General features: G+C 33.1%; 1 protein-coding gene across 10 annotated transcripts in view; it reads right to left on the bottom strand.

Moving 5' to 3' along the window:
- The window catches only part of CNOT2 (CCR4-NOT transcription complex subunit 2), a 101,152-nt gene that overhangs the window by 28,985 nt on the left and 44,967 nt on the right, over positions 1–27,200 (bottom strand). For 6 of the 10 annotated variants that reach the window (XM_069491577.1, XM_069491585.1, XM_069491579.1 and 3 more), the window contains 2 exons: positions 16,028–16,150; positions 5,498–5,564 (listed from right to left, as the gene is read on the bottom strand). In XM_069491577.1, coding sequence (XP_069347678.1) covers positions 5,498–5,564; positions 16,028–16,150 — 190 coding nt within the window. Of the gene's footprint in view, positions 1–5,497; positions 5,565–16,027; positions 16,151–26,058; positions 26,287–27,200 lie in introns of all 10 variants that reach the window. The other 4 variants (XM_069491581.1, XM_069491580.1, XM_069491582.1 and 1 more) reach the window with 4 other exon arrangements.

Raw genomic sequence — 27,200 nt, 5'->3', positions numbered from 1 at the left:
TACTGAATCTTTACAAGTAGATTTTCCATGATCTGATACCTGCTACTTCATTAATCTTAAACTCTTTTTTATTCATTACACTGGGCTTCTCACTCGTCCTTTAGCACACTGACTTCATTCTAACATTCTCGTGACTTAGAATTTCTGTGCTTACTCTTGCCTGTACTTGAAAAGCTCTCCCCTAGATCTTTCCAAGGACTTCCCCTCAATATCCAGGTTTCCACTGAAATATTACCTCCTCAGAGATAGCCTCTTTGCCTGCTCCATGTAAAATACTAATCCCATCCATTCACCTTATTAACCTGACTTAATTTTTATAATACTTACTACCAGAATTATATGATTTATTTATTGCTTGTATGTTTATTCTGTCTTCCTCCATTAAAAAGTAAGCTCTATAAAAGCAGGAACCTTGCTATTTGCCATATTCTTACTTATATATTAGAATAATACCTCACTTGTGTTAGGCACTCAATAAATACATGGTGAATGAATAAATCCTATCACAATGTCTTAGTTCAAAAGACTCTTGGTGCCTGTGGATTTAACTCTTGATAGTTTCTAATATGTGCAAATGGCCCTTTAGAGTCATAGCATCCAGGTTTCAAAGACACTGATGTTTTCAACTCACCTTCACATGGTAATGTAATCCTGGCTCTACTTACTATCTGTATAACCTTGGGCAAGCTCCTTAATCTCTCATGGAATTCTTGTGAAGATTAAATGAGTTAATTCATATAAAGTACCATCTGACACAATAAATACTCAATATTCAATATTAGTTTTTTTTTCTGGTGAAACATGTCTATGGTAAGAAAGTCAACAGGTGGTACTAAAGGTGAAGATAAAATGATATACTCTAATAAAGTCATGGCTTTCACCAGAAAATAGATGTTTTATGGGGAAAACTATGCTATAGCTTTGTTTCTGAACTTGGGAAGTAGCAAAGATCTTGAGATATAGGCCACAGAAACATGAAGATTGTCTTCTTGGCTGAAATCAATGAAATAGCTTAACAGGCTCCCCTCTTGCTTTGATAAAGTAGGTCACTCCCACATCTACCCCATGCTGTGGATGTTGTTCCCACTGCTAAGGCAAATGTTACTCGCAGTCTCTTCAATGCCAATCTCAAATGAGACTTATCTGTGAATCTTTTTCTGATCATTCTCCAAGGTAGATGATAAATTCCTACTTTTGACATACCCAGAAAACTCTGAATTTCTTACTCTACTTTGTAGTAAAATCATTTGTGTACTTATCCTACTAGATTATATGTAAGGATCATATCTTACTCAATATGCATTTGATCAACATTTATTGAATGTTTGTCAGGTGCAGAGTACTGAGGATACAAAGGCAATGAAGACATGCAGTAAATAAATGCAACACCACCATAGCAGTAGGTACACTGTAGAGAGATGGCTTAAAAGAAAATGATCTCTTCTACCACAACACTGCAGTATCTAGCATGGCATAATACATATGGTAGGCACATAATAAATATCTGTCAACCTCAATTACTACCTCCTTTTTGAAGTTTTCCTGTACCACTGTAGTTTACTGCGTTTTTCATTCAAAGCATGATACCTTTTAATCTATGTATTAACATCATCAGCTGTTACTTAGTATTTTGTATATAAATGTCTCTTACCTACCCCACCTATAGCAGGTGGTTCTTCAGAGCAAGAAATCCCAAGCACTCAGTACTAAGTATTTAGTATCTGTTAAATGGCCCTATAATTTCCTAAAGCAATTAAAACATCATTTGCCTATTTACATAGTCAACAGCATCACTATGAACCACCCCATCCATGCTCTGGTTCTCCATGAAACAAGTAGCTTTCACATAGGTGTTTATAAAACAGGAGGCCAAAGAACTGTCTGTTGGAAGCATGAGACTGTGCCCCTGTTCCCAAGTCAGGAGTCCAGATCCCAGAAAGATTTATTTCCTCTTCCAACTAGAGCCTAAGTCCTTTGAGTATTCAGATACAAAACTATATAATGGATTCATCCAGACAGCTAGTTAACCCATGTGCCTGTAAGATAACAAGAACATAGGAAGCACTCAGTAAATGGTAATTTCCTTTTTCTCCAATACTACAAGGCTCTAACTCCTATTGGTAATTATGAAAAGGTTACTCCAATTATACTACCACTTAATTTCAATGCATTGACTAGTCAGGAGAACTTAATTCCTGGCTCCCTGTTCATTCCAATCCCATAAACCACTTCAGGGAACCCATGAGTTCTTTAACCCTATAAGGTGTCCTCACTTAAAGTTGTCGATAGGTTTTTGGAAACTGTGATTTTAAACAAAATGATGTACAGAAGCTCCTCAAACAACTTTGCTCAACATCATTTCGTTACAATGTTGATGAGAACAAAAAAATTGGTTTTGTTATACATAGTTTTGCTTAAAGTTGCAGTTTACAAAAACCTGATGACGTTAAGTGAGGACTTAATGTATCTAAAATCTTAGGCATACACTCAAAGACGACAAGTAGAGATCATGCAACTTGAACACAAAGAGTACATTCACTGGTTTCTATAGTTATCATTTTGTGTACAGTATCCACATGAACACTTAGATAAAAAGTTATTTAGATATTTGGATATAATCATACTATACTAGAACCTGAGATCATACAAGCACCCTAGTCCAGCATTTACCGGGTACCTCACATGCTACACAATCACTTCTATATAAATCTAGCAAACTGTAGGTTTATGCAGTTCAATATCCATTCCAAGAGGAATTTCCTTCCTTGTTAAACCTCAGTGAGACTTAGTTCTTGAGAGGGTACTCTTCCTTCACCAACTCCTCTCTCTAACCTTTCTAACCATCAAGAACACAAAACAGATAGACCTCACCTTTTTTTTTTTCTTTTTAAAATAAGAGACAGGGTCTCACTCTGTTGCCCAGGCTGGAGTGGCATGGCACAATCATACCTCACTGTAACCTCAAACTCCTGGGCTCAAGGGATACTCCCACTTCAGCCTCCCAAGTAGCTGAGACTACAGGTGCGCACCACCACACCTGGCTAATTTTTAAAAAAATTTTTTTGAAGAGACAGGATCTTGCTATGTTTCCCAGGCTGGTCTCAAGTTCCTGGCCTCAAGTGATCCTCCTGTCTCAGCCTCTTCAGCCTCAGCTAGGATTACAGGTGTGAACCACTGTGCCCAGCCAGACCTCACTTTTTAATGGCCCAAATGCCTACTGAACTTTGCCAATCCGAATACAGAGTTAATAGTGGTTCTCAATGCACTTGGGAGGAAAAAGAACTTTTAACTGTATCAATCCCAATGTGCAAATTACAATCAGTTGCCATCAGAATAATATTTCTAATCTACTCTCACCTATTAATTCCTTTTCTCTCTATCTTTAATTTAAGTCAGTCCCTCAAATTTTACCATTCTGACTTAGTTAAACTATTAAAATTTTAACCCTCAAGCCCCACATGATAGCTTGAGTTCTCCTGTCTGACAAGGTATTCATTAAGACTACCTACTAGCTAAATGACCTATTTGGCTCCCTTGGATCTGTCCTAGCAGAGACTGGCAACCCAGGCCCTGTCTTTTTTCACTAGTTGCAGCTTCTAGATTTATACTCTGGAAAAGAATAATTACACCCTGACCTAAAACATTTCAGTTCCAGTTTATCTAAGGTTCAATTTCTCTGTAAGCTAATACTTAAAATGTAAGTTTAAAAGAGTTTATGTTGCTTCACCAAAGTTATAGGAATATAGCCATTTAATATACTGAACACCAACAGGAAATGTTTGTCATACATGGCTTCTTTTAAAACTAATAAGTACCATAAAATACTTTTGCTTGTATTAATCTTTGTATAACCTTAACAATAAACACAATGATTTATACAAATTGAGAAGTCAATAAATGTCTATCCTACCAAACATGTAACTGTATTTCAAACCTAACCCATTCCATATCTTAGCCCAGTTACAATTTCACATTTCCAGGTTAAAAAAATTAGATCAGATTTTTAAATGTCCAGATAGCTGATTATAATCAGTGCCATTCTCCTTTATAAAATAACCTTAAGTGTCTCAAATATTTTTCTCCATTTCATATCTACTTTCTGCTTTGATAAACTGTGGGCTTTAAAAAGATAAAATAAGTTATTTGCAGTTGTTCTATAAAAATATGAGGTAGCTTTAAAGTAGCTAGATATTTCCATGATAAGGATTATCAGACGGAAAAAAGCCATGCTAAAACACAGGCTTATCAGAATAAATTACTAGCTGATAATATTCCCTCAACAACTAGGATAAACATAGGTGGACAAATATTTTGTATGTAATAAGCTTTCAAAATATGTCTTTCTGTTTAGAGGAAAACTGCTGATATATAAAAGAAATTGATAAATTTTACTAATTCTATATTAAGAAAATTGTGTTCCATATCAAAAGAGGAAAGCCACAAAAGATAGACAGAAAATAGTAGATAGAAACTATGCTTACATACAAAATAAATTTCATCCTCCCACTAAATTTCAGAATCAATTTGAAGGGTGAAGTGGTATGACAAACTATCCTAATCAAAACTTTGCTTTTCATTATGCTGGGAAAGAGTTTCAAATCAAATGACTGATTTTTCTTTGAAGCTGATTAAGGTAGTCATCAGATGTCTCCTCCAGTTACTCAATTATCCTATAATCTTTGATGGGACTTTATAAAACTTTTAACTCCCTCCTTCCATTAATAGAAATGAGAGATCAACAGATCTCTGACATTAAAGAGCTGATAAAATATAATTAAAATGTAACAGTTTGGAAAATTAATTTTAAAAATATGAATATATTTTAGAACTTAGAGTTTTATACAAATTTTATGTGATAATAATAGCTAACATTTATTGAGCACTTACTATGCGCTAGGCACTGTGCTAAGCGCTTTAAAAGTATTACAATACTTTAAAAAAAGAATCTTTTATAATGGAAAAAGCATTGAACTATGAGTCAAAAATCTACATTCCGTACCCAGACTGAGCCAAAGCAAAAGAAGAAATATTTGCTAAACAAAGAACATTTCACAAACTGCTACTAAGTAATGGGCTTACATTAATAAACACGTCAAAACACATACACATACATATACACACGCACACACAAAATCTACCCAACCAACCAAACAAAAATAATCTTTTAACTTCCTTTAATTGAAAACACAGAGAATGTCTGCTTTTAGTTTGTTTAGCAAATTCTTCTCCAAAAATATTGCAAAAGAACACAGAGATACAAAAGATGCTGAAATAAATTTCAATCTATGCTATATCCAAGTAATAACAAATTTAGAATTAGTAAGGCCTGAAATAATATGGTTTTGCTATGTAAGTAAAATAAAGAAAATTCTGAAAATTAAGTATCTTTCCTTTTAAATCTCATAATAAACCCACAAGGGCAGCATTAGTTGTTCTTTATTTGGTACTTATTTTTCTCTTTAAACAAAGTATCCCAAAATGAATACAAAATTCTTACTTTGTTGCCCGTATAAACTTGCCCCAAACTGAGACAGCTGACCTGATGTAGATGGTGATGCCAGCATCTAAAAACAAATTAATTATATTAGAGCATAAAGAAAGAACACAGAACATTATATTTACACTTTACATATCTGCACAACATACCATAAATGTAAAAATCTAAGCCATATTTTTCATTCTCCAGAAAAACATAAACACTACCTCATAAATTCCATGTTTTTTAAGAGATTATCACAATTGGATAAAACCAAACTACAAATGGAATTAATTTTTAATACTAGTAAAAGTTTTTTTAAAGTTAAACTATAGCAGCATTATTACTGCACTTAAAAAAGTAGGCTAACTAGAAACAAAGACGATATCTCAAAAAGTTAGCACTATAAATTTATAAGTGAAATTACTCTTAGAAGATATATTAAGCTAAATTCTAAATTCAGTTTATTGCCTAAATACAAAAATATTATAGCTGATAAGGATATTTCCTGATTTTTATATACAAATAACTGATGTGTATCAAATGGGTAGAAAAACTTAACAAATATACACATATCCATATGATAAATGGAGAGATGATATAATAGCAATGAACAAGTAAACAAAAATACAAAAATATATACACATGGTATATAATTTATATAGTTTGTTAGTGAGTGGTATGAATTTCATGGCACTTGTACAATGACTCTGAATTTACTGCATCAGTCTTTTTTCCAAGTAAAATATAAATTGTCTGAAGATATGTTATATTCATGGAACACAATATATTTTTATATTTCCTCATAGAAATGAGTATGGCATTGCTATACACAAAATAGTTAAGCTGAGTAAATGAAAATGTGTGTGGGGGGGCATTTCTTGTCGTAGACAATCATCAAAACACCTTAATTAAATAAGACATGGCCATATCATCGTGGAGCTTACAATCTAGTGAAGAAAGAATAAATTAGACAACTCATTATATTCTAAAGCACAGTGTGGTAAATGCTCTAAAAAAAGTATAAAGCATCAATGGAGGAAGACAATTCTACACAAGGTTGAGGTATCAAGAATACTTTGTAAAGTGGTAACATTTGATGTGGGTTCAGAGGAGATGTCTTCCAGGTCAAGAATATGCAGTGAATATAAATGTAATAAAAGTTAGTGACATGATTAGAAAACATAAGAAACAGCAGAGATTCATTAATAGGGCAATAGGAAAGGAGATAAAGCTCACTCCTACTGGGGCACAGAAGAATAGGAAATAAAAAGAGTATGGTGGGGTCAGATTGTAAAGGGCCTTCTTAATGTCATACACAGATGGCTACCAACTATAGCAAAAAGGAGGAAAAACAGGCCGGGCAGAGTGACTAATGCCTGTAATCCCAGCACTTTGGGAGGCCAGGGCAGGAGGATTGCTTGAAGCCAGAAGTTCAAGACCAGCCTGGGCAACATAGCGAGACCCTGTCTCAACAAAAACAAAATATTAAAAAAAAAGAAAGAAAGAAAGAGAGAGAGAGGAAAAAAAATAAAAAAATAATATTAAGCAAGGAAATGACATGATAAAAATGTGCTTTGGGAAGACAATGCTAATAGCAGAAATGGGTAGAAATAGGAAATGATGAAATACTAAACTATGACAAAAAGGAGACCAACTGAGAGGCATTCTGGTGGTAGAAGTGACAGTAATTTATGTCCTGTTGAACTAGCTGGGATAAAGGGGAAAAGAGAGGAGTAGAAATCACAAAAGAGAGAACTATCAGAGGATGCTCTGTGGTTTTCAGGGAAGGAAAATCATGCTGACATTGACCATGGTTAGAAAAACCAAGAAGAAAAACTTTAAACAATGTAGGTTTTACAATATACATTTCATGTAATTTTCATGTCAATATTCAAAGTTGATTTAATTAATCTAAAGTTCACATTTTTTTAATACAACAGCCTGTTTTTTAAACCAATGATACACATTCGGCTCTCCTAAGGTAACAACTGAGTTACACACCACTCCAAAAACAGCAGTATTTATAATATAGCAATGAATTTTCTAAAAAGCATCAAATCTTATATTACTTCTCTAACCCAGGTGTACAATCTAAAAAATTAACATTCAAACTATATATTCTTTACCAAGTACAACCCAATAGATCAAAAAATACCTGATCAAATTATTTTCATAGGTACTATAGTCATTACTGCATTAACTGGAAATATTTTATAAGCATATTAAAGGTTCACTTCCAAATTGCAAGAACAAGATCAAAGGATATATACAATATGTAATAAAGCTTTAGTTGGTGACAGAAGGTAAAAAGTTTATATGAAATACTTTGAATCATGATTTTCAGTCATTATAAACTATAAATGAAAGAGTACAGTTGTTTCTAAAGGCTCCAAATATACAATGTTGGTCAGTATGAGCGCACAACTTAGAATGATCCATAATGCGAACATTTTAGAAAGGACCACTTAAAACCTTACTCATCTCAGAAATTTGTTTATTGAATACTCAACTCCAAACAACAGACATTTTATTCTATGTCAAAGATTATACATCTAGAAATGAGCTACATATGCCAAGACATCAGCTCTCTCAAAATGGGGGGAGGATGGAAGTAGGGAGGGGAGGTAGTGGCTCCCTAAGCCAATTATTTGAGATCAAAAGCATTAGATTGATTTACTTACCATACTGTGTAACATTTAATATCATTTTCTCTATGTGCCACTACATGAAGGTTAGTAAACACTGCTCTACAGAAATGCGAAAGTAGTTTAAAGTTAAATTTAAGAGTTTATAACTTTCAACATATTCATGTAAAATAAGCATTGATCAGCTATACAGATGTTAAAATTATTGCCTCAGAATGTGTCAAAATGCAAATATCTAATTTATTTAAAAAAAAAAACTATCCTTAAGGATGTGTATTTTTAAAGTCTGAAAGTCTATTTCATGAAATAAATCAGTGCTAAAAGTGGATTTATCACAATGAAGGAATGTTAATCGGACAGATAAGCTATTTATAAGTGCACAGAAAGTACACAAGAAATATACTCTGGAATAACAGTAACTACTGTTAACAGAAAACAATTTACATATTTTTAAATGCTGAAAGTTAGTAACATAAAAGTGAATTTCTTAGATAATTTAAAACTTCACATCAAGAGGTACATTACAGTAGGGAATACAGCATAAAACAGAGCAAGCTCAGAGCTTTGGAGTCAGAAAATAATCTGAGCTTGAATCTTGGTTTCACTCACTACTTACCTATGAAATAGCTGAGCCTCAGTTTCCTTCTTGTAAAATAGAAATACTACTACCTACCTCACAGAGTTGAAGTGAAGGTTAATGAGATAAGATATGGCACATAGTAAGTGCTCAACAAATGGTAGCAGCAGCTAAAAATCTAATGTTCCTCTTAGTGCAGAACTCTCATTTAACAGCTGAAAGAAGGGCATTCAGACTTTGGGAAATTTACTAAACAATATCCTAAATTTATGTAATGTTTTGCCCAAGAAACTAAAGAAAAAAATTTATCTTCAAAAATTCCAAGTAAAATAAGGTATAGAATTTATGTTCTTAAGAAAAGCAAAAGGTAGAAAAAAGATTAAATGTCACCTAATCTCCCAGTCTAAAATTATCATAATAATTACATGTCTCCCACATCTCCTACAAATCTACAATATACATTGCAGTCAAACATCAACAACAATAAAAACCAAGAAGGAACCAGAATAAATACTAATGCAATTCTAGTTATTTCCCTTAGCCACCAAACAGCCCCTTTATCCTTTAATATACAGAATGTCAAGAAAATCAACAAACTGTTGCAAGGGAATGTAACAAAATTTTGTTAAATAAAAATTCCTTGATGACAATAGCAATTTAAAAATGAAAAACATATTTAAGTTTTAAAATGTCATTGTACAATATACTTAAAGGTATGGTGATAACATGATTCCTAGTGTCCTGTTATTATTTCAGGACAAAAACAAAAAAATGAATTATAATTTTTGGCTATATCATATCTACAAAAAGAAAAAGACAAAGGGAAATGAAGAAAGCATGTTCATGCACACCGAGTTCTAGATCTAGATAGAATGTGAAGAGCATTTTAAAACTAAAAACAGGGTGATTAAAAAATGGAATTATTGAAATCAGAATGAAATCCAGCAAACAGGCACAAAAAAGAAAGACAATGAGAAGATAATAAATTAAAAAGAACGAAAGAGGAAAGCGGCAAGGGAAGGGGGCAGGTAGAAAAATAAAATAGTAAGTCATAGGACCCAGCAGCTGATGAATCAGGTAACAATAAAATGTAAGTTTATTAGGTATTTCAAGTAATTTTCATTCGAATATTCTTATGTTTACATAAAGAACATTTTAAAAAATAGTATACTAGTCAATGAATTTAATTCCTTAGCATTAAACATTTAAGAGTCAAATTTTTATTTTAAAAAGTCCAATAATAAATATCTTCATATTGTCTGAATTTCTGTTTAGCTTCAAAGTACAAATTTATAGAATGACATATGATTGATTTGAGAAATGTTTACATTTTAAAGGCTTTTAATGTGTATTGCTAACCTGTTTTCTACTGACTGTATTAATTACATTTCTACCGCAATCACCTCAATTGCTGCCTCACAAACACTGGCTATTCTCTCACCTTTTTAAAAAAAAATCCTTGCTAGCATGGTAGGAATAAAATAATATTTTCTTACTGTTTGGATTATTATTATTACAATTTCTGAGACTAAACATTTTGTAATTTTTCTAGCTACATTAATATTTAATATATATTATGTAGACACATCATTTTACCATCCTTTTATAACTAGGCTTTATCTTTCAAATACTGAGGTTGAAGATCATGTGAATGTCAATGAGTTTAAGAGGTTTTAGAAAGTTCTTTTCAAATGATTTAACATTTATTTCCAATTTCTTTAGAGTATACTCTGATTTACTTACATTTAACTTTGTCAGGTTATTGTTGCTATATAAAAACTTGATACATTTATATACATTTGCTTTTTCTTATAGACGTATTTAAAATGATTTTTGAGTTTTCAGGTAATCGTATCATCTGCAGATAATTTTGTTATTTTTCAATATCAACTCCATTCCTTCCCTCTCTTCAGCAAACACTCATTGAGAGCCTACTAATTCCTAAGCATTATTACAGGTTCTAAGAACATGGCTGTAAACTAGATAGTCACTGCCTTTGTTAAAGCTTAAATTCTAGTGATGTGGACAGGATAATAAACAATTAATGAACATGTGTTTTCAGGTAGTGATTCATGCTATGATTTTCAAAAAGTAGAGAAACAATTTAGAGGATAGTGGTAATAGTGCTGATACATATACAAGGCCATTTAGGAAAAGAGTGGTCAGAGAAAAGGCTTCTCAGATGAGATATTTTAGCAGAGACATGAATGTAACTAAGGGGAAAAATACTATGTGAAAAAACAAAGTGCCAAGGTCCTTAGAGAGGAATGAGTTCAAGGAGCTGGGAATGAGCCAGGCTGACTCCAGTATGTAGTTAAATACTAAGTAGGAGGATGACGATACTAGAGATAGAAGTTATTCTTATTTTATACTAGATTTTAACAAAATATTAATTATCATTGGCCCAAGAGAAATCTTAGTTGTCATAATTGCTGTAGGCTAACACAAGTATGAAAGCTAGGCATGAGTTCAAAATGGTTCATGGTTTGGTCACAATAAGAAAGTAGCCTGCTATTATCAGTTTTAAGAGTTTTTTTTAAAAAGGAAAAGGTGTTACATCTCATGTTTTTTCAGCAATACATTATAACAAAAGCAAAGAGGTTCCTACAAGTTAGTGCTTCTCAAATGAATGTGCTGAAGAATCATCAAATGAGTGCATATTCAAAGATTCACAAGATTAGAAAATATATTAGCAATTAAAATACATTTTTTTAAAAAAATTCTCATTGGTTAGATTATATCACTCCCAAAGAGTTGTCTATTACGTCTTATGTAAATGCTTTTCATTTACTATAAGGTCTCCAATAAGAAAATAATTATAATAAAAAGAAAACAAGCCCATACTGCCTATGATTTATTTAATCTGGTGAAAACACTCAAGTAACATATCTGCAATACTTATAACACCACTTGTCTATTTCAAACTAGTAAATATTCTGTAGAAAGTCACATACATGTACTGGTACCTCTTAAAATACAAGGCCTTTGATAATAAGGAGGAGCTCCAAAGAACTAGCTAGCAATGTAACTAGCACAGTCTCATAGAGAACAGTCCCCCAAATACTTCTTCAACCATGCATGTGATAAAAAAATGCTTACATTTTAGGCTATTATGAATAGGGCAAATCAGAATTTTTTTTTTACCATTTTAATCATCTTGAATTCAGTGATGTTAGGATATTAATTTTAAAGAAACTTTAGACACCGTAAAAAGCTATTAAAGGAATTCTATATAAAGACATCCATTTGAAACTATCGCTTTCTCTCAAAAAAAGTTAAGACATAACAGCTATTATTAAGATCTCATTGATATCTGCCTACAAGATTCACTCAATCACTGGCTAGTTTTCCTTTATCATATATTATGATGGAAAATTATTTTCTCACTCTTCCCAGAGACAAAAAAAAATTACAAAATCATCTCAGTCATTTATTATGTTTAAAATTTTCCCTTTAAAAGTTTTTATAGGCCGGGCGCGGTGGCTCACGCCTGTAATCCTAGCACTTTGGGAGGCCGAGGTGGGCGGATCGTTTGAGCTCAGGAGTTCGAGACCAGCCTGAGCAAGAGCGAGACCCCATCTCTACTAAAAATAGAAAGAAATTATACAGACAGCTAAATATATATATAGAAAAAATTAGCCGGGCATGGTGGCACATGCCTGTAGTCCCAGCTACTCGGGAGGCTGAGACAGGAGGATCCCTTGAGCTCAGGAGTTTGAGGTTGCTGTGAGCTAGGCTGATGCCACGGCACTCACTCTAGCCTGGGCAAAAGAGTGAGACTCTGTCTCAAAAAAAAAAAAAGTTTTTATAAAGGGCAAAAATAATCATTATTTGCAGATGATAAACACAGCTACCTGAAAAACCCAAAAGAATCAAATGGAATGTTATTACTATTCACATTAACAGCAACATTTGTTGAATATTTATTATCTGTTAACTCAAAGTTTTACAGTTACTCATTCCATCCTTATAACCACCCATGAGCCATGTACTGTTGCTCCTATTTTACAAACGAGAAAACTGACACACAGAGACTACTTGCCGTACGACATATAGCTAACAAATAATGTAGCTGAGATATAAACTCACATGGTAGGATTTCCAGAGCCCACTTTCCCAATCACAAAAACTAATAAAAGTTTTGTTACGGTAGTTGGTTATAAATTAAAATACAAAAAGTATTCTATAGATCATAAAAATCAATCTGAAAAATGCAATGAAAATGGCAACTATAAAATCCTATTTACTAAAAGGCATAAATAACAGGATTAAGGACAGACACATCCTTCTGAAAGGCAGGAGTATAGGTATTAATATGCAACAGTCAAAACACTGTTATAAAAAAGGATGTAGAAGACCTTAACTAAGATGTTAGAACGGTCTACAAATCTATGGCAATTCAACTATGTTGTAGTTCTGACATAGAATCAGCATGGTAAACAGAACAAGAGTTTAGAAACAGGCCCAAGAAGGTATCAGACAAGTCTACATTAAAGGCAGTATTTTTCAATTAGCCGTAAGTAAATGGTCTAACCCACATGTGGGCCAATTACTTCTACGGGCCAAATCCAGCACCCTGTTTTTATAGGGTATGTGAACTAAAAATGGTTTTTACATTACCGATGGTTATATAAAAACCTATTATACATTATAGGTATTGATTTTACATAACAGCCTTGATTTTGTCTCTTGTCCACAAAACCTAAAATAATTACTAGCATAAATGGTACCGGGACAACTGGATTACCTCATAAGGGGAAAAAAAATATCTGGAACCTTACAATTCACACATGAAACCAAAATACATTTCTAATGGACATAAGTTATATGTGAAGAATAAAACATAAAAGTACTATAAGAAAGTAACTGGAAAAGGTCTTTCGCAGTATGATCTCAAAACCAGAAATCATTAAAAAAAAATTGATGGGTCACATTTAATAAACACGATAAATATGTATGCACTATAAACTAAACTGAAGATGAAATACTAGGAAATATTTTTAACAAATGATAAGAGATTATCTTTATGGAGAATAAGACTTATCTCAATAGGAATAAGAAATGGCACAAAAATAGGTAATCCACAAAGGAAGAAATACAATAACCAATAACTATATGGAAAAGGCAAATCACTGTGTGTTTGTGCTTGTGTATGTAGAATTAGCAATGTTTTAATACATGTACATTAAAACAATAAGCTTCTTTTGTCTATTAGCAGAGACTTCAAGGTGATGGCTGGTATTCTCATGGACATAGAATGTGGTGATTAGAGTAAAAACTGGTACAAACTTCCTGGTGGAAAATATGTCAATCTGTTCCAGAAAATTTAAATAGTCATGCACTTTTTAATAAAAATATTTAAAGTAAAAAATCAAATTTTGAGCAGTAAACTGTTCCCAACTGATAAAATCATAGATAATTCTTCTCATCTATATTTTCTAACATCTGTGTAATTTCCCTGTGCTATTTTGTAACACAAAAAAAGTAACAGCAACAGCAGCAATTTACGAGGTAGCTACTATTTTATTACCCTTATAAATTTTATTTCAAAATATTCAGGGGGTACAAATGTTTTTGGTTACATGGATCGCTTTTGTAATGCTTGAGTCATGGCTTTAAGTGTGCCCATCACCCAAATAGTGTTCACTGTACCCATTAGGTAGGTTATTGCCCTCCCCTCCTCCCCTCCTTCCCCTATTATCCTTATTTTACAGATAAGGAAACTGAGGCTTAGAGAAGTTCTTGCTAAGAGGCAAAGTCAGGATCCAAGCACACACCTGTATTGCTTTAGAGTACAAGTTTTTAATTCCTATGGTATATTACATTCTTAATGTTTTTTTAAAAAAGTTTTGTGGAACAAACCATTCTGTATTACTTCTTTAACAACCAACTAAACTGGAATGGTAACCAATATATGTAAGTATGTGTGTGAATATATATACTAATTCTAATTTTAAAACCTCAGACATACAGTATTTCTGCTTTTTAGAAGAAACATGTCTTTGCCATTCATTCTCATTTCACTAACATTTTTCTGTCAAACTTAACTTTCACCATACAATCACAGTAACACATACAAGTTGTAGTTTTATAGTTTCTGCAGCAATATTAGCAAAATACATCCCCATTTCTTTATCTACAAGGTCTAAAATTAAACACAGAAAACTTCATAAATAATAATTAAATTATAATTTATATCAAATAGCAAATAGTTAGAAGGGAAGACAACAGAAAATCAGATATTATTATTCCACAAGCTATTAAACTGCACGCTAATTATAAACAAAGCCACGACCCACATAATTTGAAAAAAGCCCTAATAATACCACTGATAGCTTGTTTCTAAAAAAAACACAAACATTTTCAAATCAAGGGGGCAAAATACTAAAACACAAAAACAAAACTAAAGTCCTAACTTAAATATAAATTAAGGCAAATTGTGAAATTCTAAAAATTACATAGAAGTGATTTACTAATGATCAACTTTAAAGAAAAATGAGAGTATTTGTTACATATCTTAGAACTTTATAAATGCTTTAAGCATCAGTAAGAATCTTATTAGGTTAACAATTAGAGTAGACTGTTACACAGATAAGGAAATCAGATAGCAAAAGTTATAAAAGTTTGAAAGGGGAAAAAAGTTGGGCAGGTACAAAGTACAAAAATACAATCTGGTTTGACCACAATGTACAATATATAACTTAAAAGTAGCTTAATGGAATTCTAACAATTAATTTTATTTAAAAATATTTTATAAATTTGATAATTATGACTTGGTTGTATTATAAATCCTTTTATCCCAAATGAAATTATTGAACTACTAGCTTTCTAAAGCACTAAAGTCACACCTCTTTATCACACCTCTACCACATTTTCAATACAGTTCTTCAAAAATTTTTCATCCCTATAGCTGAACAGGAGAGATACTCTATACCTGGGATCTAGTATTATACCCAGAAGAGAACACCGTAAGGATAGAGTTCTATCGAAGCTCAACATTATATCTTTAAATCTGTGTAAATCTGCTTTCAATTCTGTTTCTGTATTTCATATAAAAATAATTTACTTACCATATTAAACAAACAAAAAACATGTGACATGGAGTCATGTCTTTGAGTACTTCTACTGCTGTATTACCACACCCAAACCTGAGAATCACAAGACATTTATGTTTCCCATTAGAATGTAAGTTCATTGTCTTTGAATCCCCAGGGCCTAGCACTGTGCCTAAAACATAGTCACTCAACCACAGACATATGCTGCTTTGCAGGAACACAGAAACAGATGCACACCACTGAGTAAACACAATGTAACTGATTAACTTACATCTTTTTCTGACCGATGTGGAAACATAGAAGACTGGCTGTAGTACATGTTTTCATCATGGTAGTCACTGTCGACCCCCTCTACAAACTTCTTTCTTGAAGCACCAAACATGCTGTTTGTCACCTAAACAAAAATATTACTTTTATCAAGAGTAATATTTTGGAAAGTGTTCAGCTTTACCTTAATCCTATGTGGAAAACAGAAAATGAAGGAAACATTGCCAAGATATAGAATAGATCAACTAAGGGCTAATGGGACACATGATACAGTCATAAATCTGACTACATCAATACAATGTTATGTGTTTTTTCCTCCAGGCCCTAAAAAAGCCTGTAAAGCCTGTCTTACCCAAGAGTTCAACTTCCTTTTAAGAAATTAAATATCACTTACTGTTGAAAAATGGCAACCCCCAAAATAATTTCGCCCTACCTGATAGATTTTTTAAAAAATTAATTTTAGTTTTAATTATTCAAAATCTTCACAGGTATCTTGAAAATTAGTGGCTCTGTTGTCACTACATCTACTTTTTCAATTATCTGTTTTCCCAAGCATATCATTTTTACTTACAATCTAAGTTTATTGAGATATACCATTTTTTGAATCAGTGTATAGTGGCATACCAGGAATTTTATCTCATCCAACAGGTATCCACTCATTTAACAGTAGGACAATTTTTTATTCATCATGATATAAATTTATGATCTCAATTATATAACCTGCCTACTCTTTTCCTTTTTAAGCCTTTACAACATGCAATACTAGCACTTTTGAGGTCACACCAAAACAAATACATTATCTGTGGGGGATTTGTTCCAGGAACCCCCACTGTAGATACAAAAATCCATGGATGCTCAAATCCCTTATATAAAATGGTGTAATATTTGCATATAATCTATGCACATCCTTTCTTATTATTTAAATCATCTCTAGATTATAATACCTAATATAAATGCTATGCAAATGGTTGTGATACTGTGTTGTTTAGGGAATTATGACAAGAAAAAATAATCTGTACATGCTCGGCACAGACAAAACCTTACATTTTTCCCCCTAAATATTTTCAATCCATAGCTGGTGAAATCCACAGATGGAGAATCCACAGATGAAGGGCTAACTATAATCACTAAAATCTGTGCTAATTTTTGTCAGTATTTTTTTAACGTGACAAAATTTCCAAAACCATAAACTGAGGTTATTTAAGGTCAATGTGTCTTTCCCCTAACAGTACCGTGAGCTTCCAAGTAAATCAAATGCCAATGATAGGAGAGATTTGTAAAGGCCTGAATACAAGGCAACTAAATCTTTTCACAAGTACAATTTTAGGAGAAAATACATCAAATTTGACATGTCTTGTATACTCACTATAACTAAGGATATTTTCTTCAATTGTAAATAAAAAGTAAATAATCTCATTTATGTCTCATTTCAAAAAATATTATAATCCTCATTATAAGTAGATGTGGTGAACTGATATAATATAGCCTTTAAAGGCCAAATTTTAGGTGTTAACTTTGTTGAAAGCATCTATACTATTTAATAGTTGCTTTATATGTTAAGTTCCGTGTAAAATTTGAAGGAAATTCAATTATTTGACTATCCTTCCTAAATGAGGTCTGAGAAAAAGCTAGTTCTGTCAGACTGGAACAAAGGACAGCTTACCCATTACTTTGCTATATGTTTTTGGGCTACTAACCTCTTTAGGTGTGAAATATAGAATGGTATTTTTAAAGAGTCTATTAATGTATTAGGACATAAGAACTGTGGGCAACGGACTCCAAGTGAATCTCACAAAAGCTATTCTATAACTCGGAATGTTATTTCAGACTAGGATCCCACATGTTTATCCACCAACCCCTTCAGTAGGCCCTAATAAGAAAAAAAGTGTTTTTTAGTGAGTTTAATTTCAAAAAAGAAACAGTGGCAAAAAAAATTACTTTATAGTTTGCAAATTAAGATTTAATACATATGAGATTTTAAAACTTTGTAGAAGTTAAAAACACATTTAATTTTCTTTATAGAACGTTTACTACTGACCTCTAATTCTAAGAAAGAATAAACATGGAAACTGGCATGAAATGTACACAATTCAGTAACATACCAGGTAAATCTGAAATGGACTCAGGACATCTCTCATCAAATTTTACAAACATAAATTAACTCAAATGGATACAAAGTAAATTCTTCCTCTGATACTGTTTGTATAACATTTATCATCAAAACCAATTACAGACTACTAGAATTCTAACACTGAAATTGTACAGAATAAAAACTTTTATGCTTAATATCATACCAAGAGGTTTGTTTTGAAAGCAAAATTAAACATGAAATGCCTCAAAGACAAACATAGAAATGTTCCTCTTCCATCAATACCAAATTTTCTCAAGATTCAATGTATGTGTGTGGGCGTAAGAGAGTGAGAAAAAGTGAGAGAGACAGAGAGAGAGAGAGAACATAAATATGCCAAACTTAATTTCTGCTTTGTGTGCTTCAACACAAATTGCACATCATTGGGAATACTGACTATTCTTACATGACTTCAGCAAAAAAGAGAAGCAGGAGTATACCACTCTCTTCTCCAAATGTAAGCCCTAGTCCAGGGATGCTGGGATGAGATAAAGAATTCTATCTATGGCAAAATCAGAAGGAAAAATCACAAAGTTTTTCATAAAGCTAGATTTATTTAATTTTAAAGGGGCCATCCTTTATTCCACATAGACTGAGAGAATGGGATAGGAAGGTATTTTAGAATAACCAGGGAGAATGAAAATGAGAAGAAAACAAGCAGAGAAGTAAAGGAACAAACAAGCAAATACCTGTAGGAAGAGCATTCAGTTCAGAAGGTCAGCAAGACCCTCAGTAGCGTGTCTCAAGCAACATGAACTCAGTGATGAATGGAACGAATTGAAGTCAACGAGAGACTTGTAGTACCTTGTAGGCCTGAGGGACTTTGGGTTTTATTGTGCAAAATAGAAAATCAAGAGAGGGTTTAGGGCAAGTTTAAAAGTGACATAATTTGGTATACGTTTAAAAAGATAATAATTCTAGCTACTCTGTGAGGAATGGACTAAAGAAGGGATAAAAATGGAAGCAGAAAAATGCGTTAGGGGGCTGGTGATAGATGGTGGCCTGGACTACAGTGTTAGTAGTAGAGGTGATGAGAAGTGGTAGGATAAAGGACATACCTTGAGAAAGAGCTGATATGAATGGATGGATGAATGTGGGATGTGAAAGGGTAAGGTATTAACATTTTCCTCCTGGAAGAGAAGTCAGGGTACCTAAAAATCAATCTCCATCAATTTCAAAGATATGTCAACACTATAGTGAAATATATTGAATTACTAGTTATATCATGTATACTGAAGTCAATTTGGTAAATGGAAATTTAAAAACAGTCATGTGGCACATAATGATGTTTCAGTCAATGATAGACTATATATACAATGGTGGTCCCATAAGATTATAATTGAGCTGAAAAACTCCTATTGTCTAGTGATGTTCACGCAACAATAAGATCTAATGACACACATTTCTCAGAATGTATCCCCATTGTTAAGTGACACATGACTGTAGTTTAAAAATTAAATCATACTTCATCTTACATTAGATATAAAATTTTTTAGAATCTTTGGTGTATACAATTTGTTGGCTTTTTTTCAAGCAATTGTTATCTACTTTACATCTACTTTGTTAACTGACCATCTTTTCTCTCTACTCTCCCACCAGATTATAAGGACAAGAAGCAGCACAAATGGAAATTTTATGAAGAAAAAATATGATATATACACGCAGCAAAAGCAATGTTTCTTAAGGCTTTTTTGAACACAGATCTAAAACATTTAATCAAGGCATTTTATCTTTCCTATGATTCCACAAGAACTAAGCAGAATATTCTAAAAAGTACACAGACAACTTTGCTAATCCTCTCTACCAGCATGACTCCCCAAAAAGAGCTGGCCTCAGAAAGTTACAGGGAGAAAAGAATTAAATTGGGAGACAGAATGGAAACACTAAGTTGGCTGGATTTTCCTAGTATATTCCTCCTTCATTACTTAGTTTGGACTAGCTATGAATTCGTAAGGTATGACATTCTCAACATTTAAATACAGTATTTCAAAGCCAAATGCAATAAATCAGAATAAATACAGAAACAGAATTTGCAAAAAACTCAAGGTTCAGATAACCTAATCAATTTCAGAGAAGACTAGGTAAGGTGGTGCCTGATGCAGGTGGGATAAATGGCACAAGGAACAGAAGAAATAAGCAGCAAGGCCTGGAACTTTTTAAATGGTCAGAGAAACAAAACTAAGACGACACTTAATAAATGTAACTTGAAAGTGCACGTGCACACACACACACACACACACGCAAAGATAAAAGGAAAGAGTGGAAAACAGACAAACCAAGGAAGGATGGTATTTAATTTTACACAAATATCCTTCAGTAAGGCCTCTGGAGAGGAACTTACTCTGATACCTTTTATTGTCTATGATGTCAGCAAATGGTGGGCCAGACGTGAAATCCTATTTCTAGGGAACAGGAATACAACCAATGGCAGAGTGGTCAACAAATACAAGTTGATTTTAAAATCTATCTCCAGTCTTAACTCAAGGTTCTAGTAGCATATTCTTAAGTGCTGCTAGACATTTCTATCTGTGAAATACAATTTAATAAACTAAGTCAGTAATATTTAAAATTGATTTGCCAAGTTACTTTCTCCAACTTGGTTCTGCACATTCAAGTCTTATCCTTTTTTCACAGTGGTTTTCATGTCTGTCTGTTTTCACCATTCTTCCTGTCCTCATCTCAGTTTAAACTCTGGACTAGTTTTTGTGGCCTCCTAACTGGTCTCCCTTCACATTTCAACAAACATGCTGAGAGTATGCTACATGAATTATGCCAAAAACTGTGTTAATAAAGACAAAAGCCAAATAAGCAACAGCTCGAGTCTTGAATGGGCTTATAATCTAGCTAGGAGACAAACCTATAAACAATTATAATACGAAAATTTGTATAGATGCTTTCGGAACACAAATAAGAAAACATTTAACTTTGTGTGAGGGAAACAAACTGAAAGGTCATTATAAAAGAAATACTGTCTGGACAAAGCCTTGATTTTTAAAAAGTAGAAGTATGTAGTGTGAGAAGCAGCAGCAAACTCTGGCATAAGAGAAAGCACATGCAAGTGCTCAGAAGTGAGAGACAGCCCAGGACACGACAAAGCTTTCAATATGGCCAACATGGTAGGCGTCTAGATGAAAAGTGCTAGATGAAGAAAAGTGGGTGGGACCTTCAATGCCAGGTTAAGGTGGCAAGAGTATAGGCAGGGAAACCAGGCTCGAAAATATAGGTGATGAATTAAGTCAGACTTCCCTCTACTAACACTTTGTTACAGATCCATATTACACACTACACTGATTTTGCCACTTTCCTGTTCTTTTATCTCTTAACTTCACCAGCATACAGGATACAGCTCAAGATTCCCGAGATCCTGACGTCAACATAACTTTGCAGCAGTAATTATCTTAAAACCCAAAACAAACCTTATGCTTCAGAGTAATTTTGGTTATTCACAATTGTTCCTGTTCATGGTACTCTCTCAAAAAAGGCACCTACCTGTAACCCCCGTGATCTTCAACAATTAAAACCCAAGCTGCTCAAACCAACCCTAAATCAGGTCCTTATTAATCTATTCTTATTCCCCTAGATTCTACTCTCCCACATCAAAGTGACTTTTTAAAGTAAAAATTTCTTATCTTCATGGCCCTGCTGATCAAAATTCCTCAACAGCACTCCCAAATCAGTAGTAAGGCTTGCAAGGCCATGTGTAACCTTTCCTATATTCTCTCTCTCCACAGGTCTTCCTCCCTCTACCACTAAACACTTTGCCACACCTTCAGTAACTCAAACCCAAGTTATTTTCCACCTCAGGGCTTTATGCGGCTATCAATACTTAAAATGCCTTTTCTCCCATTCTTCTTTGAAACTTTCACACTAAATTAGGACTCCTGTTTTACATAATCATTGAAAACACTTTACTATAATTTCACAATAATAATAAATTACTTTTATTGACGACTTTCTACGTGCTAGGCAATACTTAAATACTTGAAAATTTATTTTTTATGTCATCATCATGATAGCACTATGAGGTAAAAACAATTACTATCCCATTATGTAGATGAGAAAACTAAGGACCCTAGATGTTAGATACCTTGCCCAAGGTTATGTGTTTGATAAATGAAGAGATGGGTTTTGAACCCAGACAATCTGCTAGAGTCTCCCATTTTAACATGATAGTATACTGACTCTTACATATACAACTAATAGTCTACTGTGTGTTTTCTTCCTGAACTGTAAAAGGAAAAGCAAGGAAGATTTCAAAAAAGGGAGAAGAAAGAAAAAAATCCTTGTTTTGTGGTGAAAATGGTGGTAAGTAGGGTATGCCACCACAATCAAATATTTGTTGTGTCAAAAAGATCACCTTAGCAGAACAAGGATGGACTTACTAAGGGTATGTAAGACAAAAGCCAATCTCTGAAAGACTGATCATACCTATTTTAGAGCAAGTTAAATTAATTTTATAATAAAATTATGCTTAAAAGAATACTATTACACCAATTAAAAAGTAACTATTATCTAAGGACTTCAGATAAGTAGAAATAGATATTAAAAATTATATACACTGTTTTCATAGTCCAAAAAACCTAATATTTTAAGTACTTTCTAAATATAGTGAACATAATTTAACCCTTCAAGGAATTAGGATGATTATAACCAAATTCTAAATTTCATTATAAAGCTCTAATGTAGACACTGTAGTATTAAATATATAAGATACATCCAACAATTAAAATCAATTATTTCATGACATTAAAAACATCTGTATTAAGACGTTTCCCTGCTTCATAGGCACTAAATTGTCACTCCTGGCCATAGAGTTTGCATTCACCTTGCATTATCAAGAATAAAGAGTGCTAAATGCAGGTCATACAGTGCCTGAGAAAGCGAAAAACTGATCCTTTCTTACTCTGTTTTCCTAATGGAGATTTCAATAATATATTCTGATTGCTGAATACAGAATTTGACGTTTTACTTTCCTTCCCAATTCCATATATAGTACAAGCAAACACTTCATATACATATATGCACCAGTTCTTTCTTGTCTATAAAGTAGGCAGAAACTAATAAAAATCACAGCAAATTGCCATTAACACTTATATGTCTTGGCCAATAGACATTGGAAACCAATCACAAGGACCCAGAATATCTGAAGATGTGCCCAAATTCTATGGAAAGTAGAATACTTCCATATTAAATATTATATTGTTACAAACTGGAATTATTTGTAACCTGAGATATTTTTGTTTTACTAGTATTTTTTGTGATAGGATTTTGAACTGCCTATCCTGCTTCACACTATCATGAATAATTCTAAGTTTATTTAATCCCTGAAAAACACTAAAAGAAATGGGATTAAATGAAGGAGGAAAAGGCACATATATTGAACAAAAAAATTCCAGCTTCTCAAAGACCTTAATACCTGGAAATCTTTACAAAAAGAACACATTATCTCTCTTCATATAAGAAAAATAATACTTAAAATCCTCCTAGTTCTAGAATACTGTGGCTTGATATTTCTAATACAATAAATGTATAATGAATAGCTCATGACTCTTCTTAGGATGGATTTAAGAAAAGTAAAGGTTTAGATAAATTTTAATGTCTAGAATTTCCAATTCATCAAATTAAATCGACAGCATGGAAATAAAGCAATTCATTTCACAGTTTTAGCAAATGCAGAATGCCTGATAAATAAGCAATAAAAGCCCTGATGAATAATGAAGACAGTTAAAATGTAGATGCACAGAAAAACCTATGACTGGTTGGAAATGTGCTTTAGCAGAAAACTAGGGACCTATATAAACATTTCAATTATTATTTTGGAGAGCAGTAAATATCCTGACACAGAGTCCTTTGCAAGGGTTACAGAAATATTGGGTATATTTCTATATATTTTTGAAGGGCTCATCCAAAAAACACAGTGGCCCACATGTGGCAGAAAAGTGGAGAGGCATGGGGATGGGAGTGGGAGGGGGACACACATCACTCTTCCCTAATCCAAAAATGGTTTACTGAAATCTGCTATCTGAAGCTGCTTTGCTCCGATGATATTTCAAAAAACCACATACCATTATCCTTTAACATATACACGCCAAATCTACAAATTCTCTAAAGGAGTGTTACCAAAATGTCTATAAATGCCTCTGAGTTTGACTTTGATCAGGGAGGGTATGAGATGCGTGCTTCAACTTGATTAAGAGATTTTGTGGTTTTCTAAAATCTTAAAATCTCCTATACTAATACGCCTTATACAGAGTCACATCAGAACCACCAATATATAAGTTTTAAAAGGTAAGTGCATCATCCTAAAACCAAAACTCTAATCATTCAAAAAAGTGCTAATTCACAGGAAAAAAGTACACAATCATATACCAACTGAAGAACCAACTATAATTAGTTCCTCTTAAGAGCAACAAGACATTAGAGTTGAGAACTCATACAATAGAGCCTAAAAATTAAAGTAGGTAGTATTTTATCCTTAAATATTAGGACATAAAATTCTAAAATACAAATAAAAGGATACAAAGAAGTAGAAAATCTCTAAATTTAGGATGCAAAACAAACCCTCCCAGCATAAAGAAAATATTCTCATGAGGATGAATATTTTAAACCAATCCTTAAAAGGGGGTGGGCAAGAATGCATTCAATAAAGCGCGAAGCAGGAAGGGAATAAGTTGAGAAAAAACTGGATCTATGGTCTATGTTGCTAGGGGATAGGTATTTCTACAGTGGCTCTCGGTAAATTAAAAAAAAAAAACCAGCTCTACAACTTGAGAGAGAAAACAGAGATATAATCTGCTGAGCAGTCTGTATTTTGAAGACCTGTTTTGAGACATAAAATGCCAAATGCTTAGTATCCCAATCTCTTCAAGGCTCACATGCTCTCTCTGAAGAAATGTTAGCAATCATAGGCCATATTAAAAGTCTACTTTTCTCAGGGTTAATTCTGAATGTCTTGTGTGCAAAACAATCTACAAATCACACGAATATGAAATACATGTACAGATCTCAGAGAACTAAAATAATTTTTGAAAAGAAGCAAGACAGTATTTAACAGTAATAAGGTAGTGAAGAACCAGGGCTACATCCCTACAGAATTATTTCTAAAAATCATTCCTTAAGAAAAACAAAAACCTATAATGTTTAGATCATGATTTTCAGTGCAAGGTAGACAAACAGAAAATGCCAGTGTGTTGGCATTTTTCTCTCTCTTTCTCTCTCTTTCACACACATAGAGGATTTGATGAATTTATTCATTCATTCAACAAAATATCTGCTGGAACCATATACTAGATACTGTGCCTTCACTGCTTGTATACTTATTTTTGTTAACCTCAAACCTACAGATTGGTAGAAATGTTCCAGTCCTCCTGTCAAGACTTAGAAAAAGATGTGTGAAGTTTCTATTCCTGTAGAGATTAAAAACACTGCTACCTGCCTAAAACCTAAGGAAAGAGAATAGAACGTCTAAAGCCATTGGAAAGAAACTAAAACTTGCCTCCTTCTGAGACCAACCTACATATAGCAAAATTATCATCTATGGATTTTTGCCTTCTCCAACTTTTTTCCTTAGTTTCTTTTCTAAACATGGGTTTTCCCTGCTATACACTGTGGAGAATATGAAGTTTTTTAAAAAACTAACAATCCTTCTTTGCATTATAATATTAATGGTTTAGTCAGTTTAAGGTTTTTCCTATTTCACATCTAACAAGAATTAAAAAGACTTCTTAGAACACTAGACTTTTTAATTTAATAATTTATTAGGTGGTTTTATGAGAAAAATAATTTATAAGAAACATTATATTTCTAACCTAACAAAATGACTCACCGATAAAATGGCCCCACATCCACCCTCAAAATACTGATGACAGTACCATTTCCCCCCCCAGCTTTTCCCACCACATACTTACCTGTGCAACTTCTTTCAACATTTGCTACTCTGGGGATTGGAAAGCTCAGAGCTGGAGGCTGAAGTGAAGAAGGAAAGGTTGGAGGGTGAGCCATGGCACCAGCCCCACACTAGGAGCTCCCCTGAGATATTACAGCAGGGTTGACACCATAGCTCTGAAGTTCAAACTCCAGCAAACGATAAGAAAGGAGTCCAACCAGAACATGATAAACGATGGGATTCTTCTGCTCTTTGAAAAATAAGGAAATTATGCTATAAAGATCTGAATGTCCAGTTTCAACATATGACTCCCTGTTCACCTTTTCATTATTCCCCAAACCCAGAATCATCTTTCAGACTGATTCAAAGTTCTAATGAAAAGAAAAAAAAAAAAAAAGCAGGGCTGTATGTGTAAACTTGCACACTTACTTTTTCAGAAAATGCAAAGATAGGGCTTACCTGGCCATCATGAAACTGTGTAAGACAATAGGTTCAAATTCTTTGCCTATCTGCCCCTTGTATACTCTCTTGCTCCCCTCAGTATTCAGTATTAAATCTAAAGTTCTCCTATATGTTAATACCATCAACCAGTACAATGAAAGATGTTCTATATGTATGTATTTAAATTCCTAAAAGTGGAACACCAACTGAACTTTTAAAAACTAGAGGTAATTTGGTACGAGTATATTCCCTGTGTGAAAATAAGGACCCCTCCATTGGAATAACCTGGCGCACTTCAATCAAACTAGTTGATAAAGAGAAAAATTTAAAGAAAGATTCTAAAACAAATCGATCTGAATATAGGACTTAAATGAAATATGTGATTTTTATTTGCTTTTATAAAAATGTGAATCTTTGGTAATATAAAAAGTGAATTATTGATTGATCCAAAGAAAAAGAGATTCTATTATAAATACTGAAAGTAATAAAAATAGATGCTTAATTATTTCAAGACAACATCTATTCCATAGCATAAATAGATATTATTGAAGGTAACAAATTATTTTTAAACCTTTATATTTAAAAAATAGACAGGGAGATCAGAATCCTGAATTATATTACAGAAAGCAATTAAAAAGGAAAGCATTCATCCAGCAAGGGAACACAGAAACTTTAAAATAGTTCTAAACATCTTGCCATATAAATTAATTCAATAAACACTGA

This window comes from Eulemur rufifrons, chromosome 16 (assembly GCF_041146395.1).
Source record: "Eulemur rufifrons isolate Redbay chromosome 16, OSU_ERuf_1, whole genome shotgun sequence".
Lineage (NCBI taxonomy): Eukaryota > Metazoa > Chordata > Mammalia > Primates > Lemuridae > Eulemur > Eulemur rufifrons.
The sequence above is the reverse complement of the archived record's forward strand: the minus strand, read 5'-3'. Positions and strand labels throughout refer to the sequence as shown.